At 41.1% G+C, this 11,736-nt stretch overlaps 1 protein-coding gene across 3 annotated transcripts; it reads left to right on the top strand.

Moving 5' to 3' along the window:
- Positions 1–2,757: 2,757 nt before the first annotated feature.
- Positions 2,758–11,736, top strand: kansl3 (KAT8 regulatory NSL complex subunit 3). 3 transcript variants are annotated; one of them, XM_079222006.1, is made up of 17 exons: positions 2,758–2,824; positions 3,106–3,291; positions 3,415–3,543; positions 3,661–3,777; positions 3,863–3,961; positions 4,362–4,433; positions 4,545–4,619; positions 4,738–4,895; positions 6,122–6,185; positions 6,321–6,509; positions 6,979–7,135; positions 7,749–7,826; positions 8,150–8,329; positions 8,749–8,836; positions 9,053–9,180; positions 9,535–9,641; positions 10,835–11,736. In XM_079222006.1, exons 2-17 carry the CDS (start codon positions 3,223–3,225, stop codon positions 11,060–11,062), a joined length of 1,938 nt encoding a protein of 645 aa, XP_079078132.1. In that variant the 5' UTR covers positions 2,758–2,824; positions 3,106–3,222; the 3' UTR covers positions 11,063–11,736. The 3 variants fall into 3 exon arrangements, with proteins under 3 accessions (XP_079078132.1, XP_079078133.1, XP_079078131.1); XM_079222007.1 differs by lacking the exon at positions 7,749–7,826; XM_079222005.1 differs by lacking the exons at positions 2,758–2,824; positions 7,749–7,826 and having other exon boundaries at positions 3,123–3,291.

Below are 11,736 nucleotides of genomic sequence, written 5' to 3'. Positions count from 1 at the left end.
TATTCTTCTCGTAAATTTTGAAGCTTTCACATGTTTTTAACTGGTTGCCAATATGTGGCTAAAACTGAGCAACGCTGGTGAAACAATGTATCTTTGTACATCCATCATCAAATCTCTAAAACACAAATGAATGATGTTGTAAAGTGTTGCCATTTTGACAAACATGACTTGAGTTCCATGCCATAAAATAAGTCAAAACTAATTCTAAGACACTTTTTTCAATAGCAAAACACACATTTAAAAACTCTCTTCTCCTCCATGATTTAATGCATCCCTTCAAGCACAAAGCTAGCTATAACAACAAACGATTTCATAACTCAATAATTTCAAACTTACCATATTGACAGTTAAACTTTTCCTGCTTGAATTGTGTTAAGAGATGAAGGGCAACTGCACTTTTGATGAAGGGCTCTTCCTTTTAAACAGTGGGTCTGCAGGGACCTTTGGAATTAAATAAGGGTGAGAGGAAAACAGGGCTGTTTACTGGAAGAGGTCACTACAGTTCAACACAACAAATCAAAATAGGAACGATGGCAAAGTAATTATACTTCGTGTACGGACCAACATTAAATGTAAAAGTTTTTTTTTTGAATAGCTCAGGTTCATTGTAAGATTTGACACACAAAAACATAGTTTGGAGTCTCGTCATGTATTACTATTATTAACTATGATTAGTTATTTTGATATTATTATTGTTATTAATTTCGTTATTATTACTAATACTGCTTTTATTGTCATTGTCATTCAATTGTATCCACCGTTGGATTATATAAATATTTCTGCTGGTATTAGTGCTATTACTATGGTCATTATGTGTATAATTTCTGTCATATGGATTGACTATGTTATAATTGTATTATGTTGTTTATGTTGTACACATGACGTGCATACACTATTTTAGCTCAGTGTCCTGAAGTGACAATTCATTTTCCGTCCGACTTTTTATTTCCATTCTCAAAATAATAACTGTGGTTATATTTTAACTAACTACCTCAAGTATCACTAACTACTTCAGTCAAGTAGAAAAGAGCATTTCAATCATGCAATAAAACAGCAACGCAGTAATTCACCGGCATTAGGTTCATATTGTGTCGAGTATTTTTGTAAAGGGAGTAAATGAGCCACTCCATGTATTGCGTCACTCACTGACGCGCCACAAACGGGGTTGCCAGTTTTCTTGAAATGTGGCCCTAACGGTCCCGTTTCTTTTATAGACCTGAAAATGGGGGGTGTGCAGCGCAACATGGCAACAATTCTCACAACAAAAGGAAGTGAGGCTTTTGCGCACTGAATATTTAGGGTTTATAATAACCTCTAGATAAGCAAATAAATACGCATTTCTTTGGTCTTGTTTAGCTCAAAAGAAGAATTTAAACCATCTCGACAAATATGGACTAATAATGCTAGAAGGTGAGCAGAAGACACAGCCACATCGCCATTACGGTAGCGTTTAGCTTGCTGTGCTAACGTTAGCGTGCCAGGCCAGCCCATAGTTGCCAGTCCCTTTATGATAAATATTGATCAACCACCACGTAAAGCTGTATATTAACAAGACACGGGAAGGGTTTATACTGTATTTTCAACCCGAAACGGGGCATATAGTTATTATATATTTGTTATTGTAGTGATCGGTGGCACTTACCGAGGACAAAGCAGTGCCTATTTGAACGTGACATTATTCTCGTGTTTTAAGATAGTTAATCTTACGGTTATTTCCTCGAGCAGTCGTCATGAAAATGGCGTTTCCAGACTCTAAGGCAACATCAATTGTCTTGTTTCATGTCACAACCAAAATATATGAAAATACAATAATAGTAACTTGTTCAAGTAGAAGCTTGAACAGAGTTTTGGGGGATGTTCTTTACACAAGTTGTGTAAATAACCAATCATCTATAAATTGCTGCCCCATAATTATTCAGCAATAGACTATGCCAATATCACTATTGCAGCGTTGTATAACTGCCCCGTACATTCCTTGTGGAAGGGCAGTACAATTAAGTGTTTTCTCAGCTTATTCCAAATAATAAATGTTGGCTCCTCTTTTCCAGTTTGTTCTGAAACAATCTGAAGTTGTTAAGCTCTTCCCGGGGCCCTTTGGGGCCCAGGAAGACGATGCATCGTGGAGGGGATAAGGACTTTCAGATATCAGCTCGAAAAATGGGCACATCCTTGCTTTTCCAGCTGTCAGCTCATGAAAGAGAGTTGGATTTGGTGTTTCTGGACCACAGTTATGCCAAACCATGGAATGCCCATCCAGATGCCAGCAGTGCCCGGCCCACAAGGACACTGTTTGTTACCCCTCGTCGCCAACCTGAAGCCTTGTCGTAAGTCAAAAAGCTCCTTTCCATAATATGTATCTGGAATTAATCCCCCAGTGATCAGTTTGATCAATTAGCTATTTTCTGCCTTGCAGTAACTTCACATTTCCTTTTCTTTTGTCTGCAGAGACTCGGATTCTGTGTTAGATGTGGAGACCGTGAAACCGACACCGGTTCCTCTTTATGATAATCAGAAAGCTCTTAGTGTGATGAAGGAGTGTGAGCGTCACGTTCTGTTTGCTCGCACGGTTGCTGAGAGCCCTCCACCCCCCGATGACTGGGAGGAACATGTAAACAAGTAATCATCTGGAGCCAGTTCATTCATCCTCTACTTGACACTTGTGTCCATACAGACAATGTTGAAAGTATATAAGTTACAGTGCATATTTTTGACTTCATCATTATTTGGTTTCAGGACTGGATGGTCAGTGGCCCAGAACAAACTGTTCAACAAAGTCCTTAAAGCCCTACAAGCTGAAAGACTGGCCCGCCTGGCCAATGAAAATGTAAGTTCTGAAAATCTTCTCTAGAGCTTTAAATTATAGTTTTTTTAGCAACATTTGTGATCACTGGATTGAAACAGTTATTGATCTCTGATATTTCTTGATATTTTTTTTTTGCATATGGACTCCAGCTTATATCATCATTTGAAAAGAACCAGCACAGTTATTTTGAGTTTCACATTTTTAAAGTCAAGGTAAATCGTCATCCGTGAAGTGATGTGTGTGACTAAAGCTATTTGTAAATTGCTTTTGTTGGTCTCCCGTGTGATCTTAATTTCTCTTAGGCTTCCAATGAGCCAATCTTGCGGAGAATAGCTGTGGACAAGTGTGCCAGGAAGGTGCGACATGCATTAGCCAGTGTGAACTGGGATACCAAACTGACGCAGTGGTTACACACTACCATGATTGAATCCTTAAGCCTCGCTATGCTTGCTGCTTACCTGGATGTGCTGCAAACTCTCAAAAGCAAGGTGTGATGTGTGTAATTTGATGTAGAGTAAGAATTGCTCCATAGTTACTGTCAGATGTCGGCACCTGTATTTGCAAGATTCGTGATTCTCGATTCCTTATTATTCTTCTTTGTGTCTTGGAAGTTGCCGTTGCTGATTGACAGAATGTTGCTGACAACAGCAAAGACTGGCACTCCAAGTGCAGAGGCCCTGTCACTGCTTTTGAAACGGCCCTGGGACCCGGCTGTGGGAGTCCTGTCTCAAAACAAACCGGTAACACATAACTATTTGAATAGGAAGCGATGTTATACAGTTTTGTGATTTGATTTGTTCTTCGGGATCTGTAACAATTAAAGACTAAATCCCTGTCTGTTTTTATGTATGTTTCAGAGCAAACTTCCTGGATCACCACTGATCCTAATTGCACCATCAAGCCCAACCAATCCTGCCCTCTCTACATCAAGGCGTATGAGATTCTGGCAGTCACAACTCTCTTGTTTGGGAAAGGTATTAAGTCTCATTCAGTTAAATCTATATTATTTGGGTTTTAATAATGTCAGAAAAGTGTCTATAATAGCGGTTTCCATATCAGGTCATTCCAGTACACAGTCACGTGAATAGCGGAGCCAATATTGGCATCACACAGTGCTTAGAGCACATGTTGGGCACCGTCAGAGCGAAGGTCATGGAGGTATGGTGTTCTGTTTTTTATTTTCTACTTGTATGTTCTGTAGTTGCAGTGTGATGGTGATGTTTGTGTTGTTGATTTGTTTTTAATGTGCATACTCACTATGGAATTAATTGCATGAGAGACAACTTATCAGTTTTTTTTAAGTTTCTTATCACCTACACAGTACTGGTATTATTGTTTTAGCATTATTTACTGGCAATGTGCACATTAAACAAAATCGGACCTACTAGACAAATTGTGTTGAAATTATATTGTCTCAGCTGTTTCTCTTAACACTTCATGTCTGTGAAGGCAAAATTAAAAGAAAAAAGCATCTCCATGTAGAATACAAATTATGTTATGTTTGATTTTTGTATGGGATGTGTCTGCACCTGTATAATGCCATACATTTAACCAACAGGTTCACAGTCACTTCCCCCACAAACCCATTATTCTGGTTGGCTGGAACGCTGGTGCTCTCATCGCATGTCATGTAAGACTTCTTATAATGTATCAGTTATATAATGTGAAGTCATTTTAATCCCTAAAAAATGCAAATCCTTTTTTAATTATTTTTCTAATTATATATGCTGATTCATTACAGGTATCTCTTATGGAGTATCTGACCGCTGTAGTGTGTCTCGGCTTCCCCCTGCTAACAGTCAATGGACCAAGAGGGGTAAGACCGTAGACAGTATCTTCCATTTATTTTTATTCATTAGTTTTCACTAAGAAAATCTGACCTTTTGCTTCAAGTCAGTGGTTGTACTGAATGTTAATGTGATACTTGTTTGCAGGATGTAGATGATCCGCTGCTGGACATGAAGACCCCAGTGTTGTTTGTGGTCGGTCAGAATGCTCTGCAATGTAGCATAGAGGGCATGGAGGAGTTCAGAGAGAAGCTGAGAGCAGATAACAGCTTGGTGGTGGTGGGGGGATCAGACGACAACCTCAGGTCAGTCACAAACTTGAACTGGCGGTTTAACTAGGACACGGGTCAGCAACCTTTCCTATCCAAAGAGCCATTTTGCCCTTTTTTCCACACAAAAAATGTGTCTGTAGCCGCAAAAGCTATTTGATATCACAGCTTCTGAAGTTTTATATATATATATATACACAAAAAACTATAGTTTGTTGTATTTATGAAATTATAGAACAAGAATAAAGACAATTTCTGACTTTATATTGCTATTTTACCTGTTTATAACTATCAAACTCTTATGAAGAGGAGACAAAAAATAGTCATGTGTCGGTTACATTGAGATCAATTAAAAGCACAACTATGCAAACAAACAAATGTCTATAAATGTGGCTCATGTGATAGAGTGTTCACCCTGTAATCACAAGGTAGCAGGTTCAATCCCTGTCTTCACGTGAGTTTTACATTTTAAACGCATATCTTTTGCTACGTGAGCTCCGCAAACGGAGGAGGAGTATCCGTCTTTACTAGCGGACGCCTCAGTGTCTCATGAGCTGCCACAGAACCAGCAGCAGTAGTTGAGTCTTGCGACTTGATCAGCTTCCTGAAAGTATATTTACTTTGCTCAGTTCACTGCAGCAGTTGAGGAATCGCTCTTCTGCAGCTTGACACCTTTCAGCAGATGCTTGTTCTGGAAGAGTCTTTCAACATTACATTTTTAAATGTAAATTTCTCGCCACATATCAAGCAGACAGGTCAGCAGCATCGTTGGCAGTGAAGGCAAATTAATACGTCCACGCTGAATTAAACGCTCTACTTTTCCTCCGTGACTTTTCTTTTTTATTTATTTATCCGTTGATAGTTTAGCGAGGGCGGGGCTCTGAATCACGAGTAGCCACCTGCAGGGAAAGAGGCTTGACAGCTACGTGACAGGATGTGACGCACATTTTAGTTAAAGAAATATTTAAACATTTATTTTGATTTTTAGTGACCCAATATTACCTAAAATTCCAAGATAAAAGGAATTCCCTTCGAAAGCTTTTCCACTGGGCAAAAAAAAAGAAGAAGAAAATAAAACAGGTTTTTTTTGTCAAAGCCTCACGGAGCCGCAACAGACGGGCTAAAGAGCCGCATGCGGCTCCGGAGCCGCGGGTTGCCAACCCCTGAACTAGGAGGAAATAAGAGGATATATATAATATTCTTTCTAGCTGAGGATATGGATTTTAGTATTGGTAGTATCACAAAATGTTCTTCCTCCACAGAATCAATGCGGCAAAGATTAAATCAGAGGGACTAACGCAGACCATGGTGGACCGCTGCGTTCAGGTTGGTCTTTATAACTGGAAATGTTAAATTTATGCTGTTAGTCTGGAGAGTTTTTCATTCTCTGAAGAAAAAAAAACACCTATGATGTTGACAACAATAGATTTTTTCTTCTCTTCTTTCATGACTGATCTGCAGGATGAGATAGCTGACTTCTTGTCAGCTGTCCTCACACGGGCGGAGAACCACAGCCATGGCTCAGGGGAGATGAGGGACCTGGACACAGAGAAGAAGAAAAGGCCTCGGCGGGAGCTTCCCTTTGACATGGAGAGAGGACGTCCTTCCTCGCCTGCACTTAGAGTTCCCATCTCACCTTCAGGTTCAGAGGTCAGTTAATTGGCGCTGCAATTGCCACTGTGTCACTTTAGCTTTTATATAAACCACGAGAGCTGCATCTGATTATTGATTTACTATAAGAATACTTTAGATAGTATTGTTAATATTTATGCTTCTTCATGGAAAATCAAAAGGTAGTGATGTCTTCTCACATTCTTTTTTGTGTGGAACAAAATGACAGCCAAGTGCTGATTGGGTGCATTTCACTTCCTCCACTGACTTGAGTTAGAGAATTTAAGGAATATGTACTATATTCTTTATTTTTCGTTTAAAGTTATGTATGTAACATCTTGTAAACTGCATTTGGGAGAAACTCTAACGTACGTACGTCGTTTGAGCTGGCTGCATTTTAATTAAGGTAAGTTTGTAATGAATATTATAAGCAATAGGTTTACATGTTCAATGACTGACAATAATGAATCATGACTCATCAGGTGTCCCTCCTCTTCACTGTCCTCAGGATCTGTCTAGCGTCTGTAGCAGTCCCACTTCAAGTCCAAAACCTAAGACATCTGGTCTCTCTCCAGCACAGAAGTCCAATCTGATCACAGCCACGCAGCTCCTCAAGACACACATGCAACGCTCTGGCTCAGTACTCACTCCTAAGCAGGCTCAAGGTTAGTTCACCACCACAATACGTTTTGGATGCATTGAAACAGTCATGTTCACGTACAGATGCACAGCAATCCTTGGTACCTGTTTGTACACGGCTCTCAATCTCACTCAACTTGTTTCTGTGAACTTGTTACGATGAGTCATTCACCTCAAGTTCTGCTGAATTTTCTGCGAGCAGAGTAAACCGGGTTCTTTGGGAGATGTGAAAATGATTGCGAGGAAAAAAAAACCTTAAAGGTTTGTGTAGTGACTTTAACAAATATCCAATCTTACATGCTTGGTAACAGCTCAACACAGGATACCACTAGACAGGATAAGACACGACCACATTGACACAACCACGGTCAAAAACTGTTTGCTTCGCGTCCACACACCTTGTTCTCATTGCCAGGCACTTACCTATATGCCCTCTCATGTTAATGTGCCACCCTGTGTTCAATGTGTGTCCCTCAAAGATAAAAGAAAGCAACAGAACTACATTATGGCTGCAACAGGTTGTCAAGTTGCAACATTTGATAGGGCAAGATAGAAAGTGACTGAAATACTCTCCTCATCCGCTGTCTCTTCTCTTCTTTCATCTTTCTTTTCCGACTTTTTTTCCTTCCTTCATTCTAGCTCAGTTTGCTGCTTTTATGAAACAAAACATGCTTGTGAGGAAAAATCTTCCTCCTGGCACCCCTCCTTGTATTTTTGGTAAGTGTCTATCCATTTTCCTCTCTCTTTCCACTTTCTTTTCACTCCTTTCCTGGTTTCCATTGCCCTAATAGTATATGAATGTCACACTGAAATATTGCTCTTGCTCCTCACTAAACACCAAATGTCATGCTTTGAAGTTTTACATTTCTTCAACTCAGAATAGTACATTTTATATTGCTGGAGGGGTGGGGAATCAAAGCAGGTTTATATTACAGACAGGCAAGATGTAACATTAATGGTGGGGTTAACGAAGGGTAAAACAGCCAAGGTTAAAGTCCCCTCAGCAGTCTAGTCAATTTATGTGTTTGTGTGTGGTGCAGTCCCAGTGACCACTGATCAGATGGAGGGCCTGGACAGAGATGAACTGAGGTCTCATGGCAGGAGGAGGCAGGCGCCCAGTCCCACGCCAAGCAAAGCTGCCAAGAGAGCCAAGATCAAGGTCACCATTGTTTCCCAAAGCGAGTCAGCAGGGGGCACCATCAGCCCTGCTGCACATGAAGGTACAAAACCTAGTGTTTATATTACATATGGGACTCTTAAAGCATTAGTTTGATATAAACTGTCCGTGATTTACTCTGTTTTCTTTAAACATTGAATAAACTTGAGTCGGTATGATCTGAATAAACAGATTTAGTTTGTTGTTTAGTGGATTGATAAAGTCAGTAGTAGACAGACAGTATTGGAGAAAAATTTTAGTAGCTCACCTTCATACTGAGTGTTAGATGGGGTGAGGACAATGTTTTTGTTTGATGTAAAATATGCTTAAGTAAATGTAGGACTTTTGAAAACCATTTATTCCTGAAAAAGTATGGTACCTGTAATTTGTGACGAGCTAGATGTGTTAGGTAATTGTTCAATTCAACGGGCCCTCTGAAATATCTCTAACGGACCATCATGATGTGATCCCTTTTCCATGCAGTGGGTGTCTCTGGGAAACCCTTAAGAGTGACAGTGGGACAGACTGTGGCTGGAGCCAAGGAGCTTACTGGACTTCTCACCGGCCAGCGGTAAGCTAGCTTGCCCTGGTACAGGCACATTCAGTATAGAGCGCTTAAACCCGTTATCATGCCTACACCCACAACACACACTCCCACCCTTTGGGACAAAAGTTTGTCTGGTGCAGAGGGATTGATGAGTGGTATAGTCTGAGAGCTGAGTGATGGCCAATCTTTACTTGCTGGGGTAGCTCCTGAGTAGATTGGTGGTTATGTGTGTCACTGCAGGTCTGGTAGTCTCTCAGGAGTACCTGGTGCCCTGTCCCCAGGCTCCAGCTCATTCAACAGCGTGCAGCCTTGTATGGTGTCAGGGTCCTCCACACCAGTCCAGGCGCAAGCTCCGCCTACTGCCCAAGGTATCTCTGTCCTGTCCTGCCCTGCACGCCTGTTTGCACTCTGAACAGTGCAGCTAATCTCAGCACAGTAACCTCAACACACAGTGCGGTTCTAACCACTTTGTAGAGTGAGATTGCAGTTTTGAACACTGGAAGAGAACAGTGTGTGAGGACAACATATTTCAGCAAACATCATCATTGATTACCTCTTGCACCATCGCTGTCCCGTACCTTACCCTTTGGACATGACTTGTCGTGTGTGTGCGTGTGCGTGGCCATCTAGGGAATTGGGTGGAATCAGTTTGTACAAGGAGTTATTCATATTTCAATCAAATTTCAGCTCCCTTGATTCATTGTCTTTCTGTTTGTGTGTAGGGCCTTCCGCCAGCAGTCTACTACGAGGCCTAAGTTTCAGTCTTCAGGAGATCATCACCAAAGCTCCTAGCTTGCCCGCCACATCAGCCAATACAGGCATAACCCAGGTACCTCTTGGTTACATTGCGTACATGTTTGAATGACCACAATGGAAGTTTAGCTTGTAATAAGTCCAGTTGGAAGGAATTATGTCAACTGTACTGACAACCAAACCACAAGTTACACAACTTTGTTTAATTTAAGGTACGCAGAAAGAGGCTTTTTTTCCTCAAGTAATGGATAACCTAGCCAAGCCGGTCAAGGCATTAGGCGGGAATGATTTTCTTCTCCTGCCATTAACAAATGACCAATTGAGACTTTACTTTACTTTATGTTTTATATGAAGAAAGATATGACCGGGGATGGGATTTAAAAGGGTAAAAAGGGCATTTTTGATTTCATCTCCACTTCAATATCAGTCATGCCACACTGAGTGGACCTAGTTGCTGCAGGAGGCCTTTTGTATAAAGCCTGTGTATTTCTAATTCACCTGTCATGCTCTCCCTTCCTGGTTTCTTATTTTTTTGCATATTTGTCTTCCCATCAAACACATTTTAACATTTGACGAAGATTACCAGATTAAATACAAAATGCTGTTTTTTAATGATTTTAATTTAAGGGGAAAATATATCCAAACCTACTTGGCCCTATGTGAAAAGGTAATTGCCCCCTAAACCTAATAACTGGTTGTGCCACCCTGGGCAGTAACAACTGCAATTAAGCGTTTGCGATAACTGGCAAGGAGTCGCTGTGGAGGAATCTTGGCCTGTTCTTCTTTGCAGAATTGTTTTAATTCAGCCACATTGAATGGTTTGAGCATAAACGTCTCGTTTAAGGTCATGCCACAGCATCTCAATCGGATTTAAGTCCGGACTTTGACCTCGGCCACTCCAAAACCAGTCACAGGTGGACTTGCTAATGTGTTTGGAATCATCGTCGTGCTGCATGACCCAAGTGTGCTTGAGCTTGAGGTCACGAACTGATGGCCGGATACTCTCCTTCAGAATTTTCTGGTACAGAGCAGAATTCATAGATCCATCAATTATGGCAAGTTGTCTAGGTCCTGGAAAAAAGCTTGGTTTTATCTTAGTGTACCTAATAAAATGGCAACTGAATGTAAATTGTACACAACGGGAACATGTGCAGACTCTTACAAGAGTTTACTAATGGGGGCAAAAGATGAAGTTTATCCAAAGTCTGTTTTTGAATAAGACCAGACCTTAAACTATGTGTTTGTCTTCTTCTTCTCCTCCACCTTCAGGCGGTCTGTGGCAAGCCCCAGGGTCAGGTCCTGAGCGCCGTCTGTACCAGCAGCAGTACTCTGCTCCGGACGTTGCCTGTGGTCACCACAGGAGGAGTGGCTAAAACCACCGCCATCCACCAGTTGCTCACTAATGGCGGGCTGGCCAAGCTTGCCAGCAGCTTGCCCGGCATCACCAATCAGACCGCTGGTATGTCTCGAACTGCCAAAACGCGACGGCCACGTTGAATGATCAGAGTTCATTCATCCTTTGTTTTGGAAACACTAGTTCAGGACGTCTGTAGGCCCGGGGAGGATTGCCACAGTAGAGGACAGCTTTGTCGACGTGCGTGTGTGCGTGTGTGTGTGTGTGTGTGTGTGTGTGTGTGTGTGTGTGTGTGTGTGTGCGTGTGTGCGTGTGTGGTTTGCCTGGAAGAACCTGACTGTTATCAGGTGGGCAGATATACAGCATCGGAGGGCAGATCTGTGCCGTACGCCATGTTTTGTGTTCATGTTCAGAAAGAGCCATACGGAAAATGTAGGGTCTAAAGTTTGAGCTCCCAACTTATGTTTGACACATAATGTTTAAGTAGAAGTGGATGCAAATGTAAAATAAATCTAAATGTATGAAACCATTTGATACAGAAGAATTGTGAATTAAGTTAAAACCAGTGTGAGTATGGTTAACCAACTTCAAAATGATGCCTAAAAGTTCAATCTCTGCTTTGTATGTCAGATTTTGTTTCTCACTTCATGTTTATTTGCCTCATGTCGTAACATTTTGTAAACCCTTCCATCAAATCACCTGCTTATAATATCCAAATGTTTGAATGCTAACCTCTTACAGAGATGTGGTGAAAAGCAATAACATGAGCACATAGCTTTACCCAAGCTTTTTCCTGTTGTTACAATAAAGACTGGAA

This window comes from Taurulus bubalis, assembly GCF_910589615.1.
Source record: "Taurulus bubalis genome assembly, chromosome: 8".
NCBI lineage: Eukaryota > Metazoa > Chordata > Actinopteri > Perciformes > Cottidae > Taurulus > Taurulus bubalis.
Note: the sequence above shows the minus strand (reverse complement) of the source record. Positions and strands in the feature narration are given on the sequence as shown.

Coding starts and splice junctions, on each gene's coding strand:
- kansl3 (XM_079222006.1), top strand. CDS start 3,223: ATGATTGAATCCTTAAGCCTCGCTATGCTTGCTGCTTACCTGGATGTG. Junction 4,434..4,544: donor GTGCTCTCATCGCATGTCAT/GTAAGACTTCTT, acceptor GATTCATTACAG/GTATCTCTTATGGAGTATCT. Junction 9,642..10,834: donor CCAATACAGGCATAACCCAG/GTACCTCTTGGT, acceptor CTCCACCTTCAG/GCGGTCTGTGGCAAGCCCCA.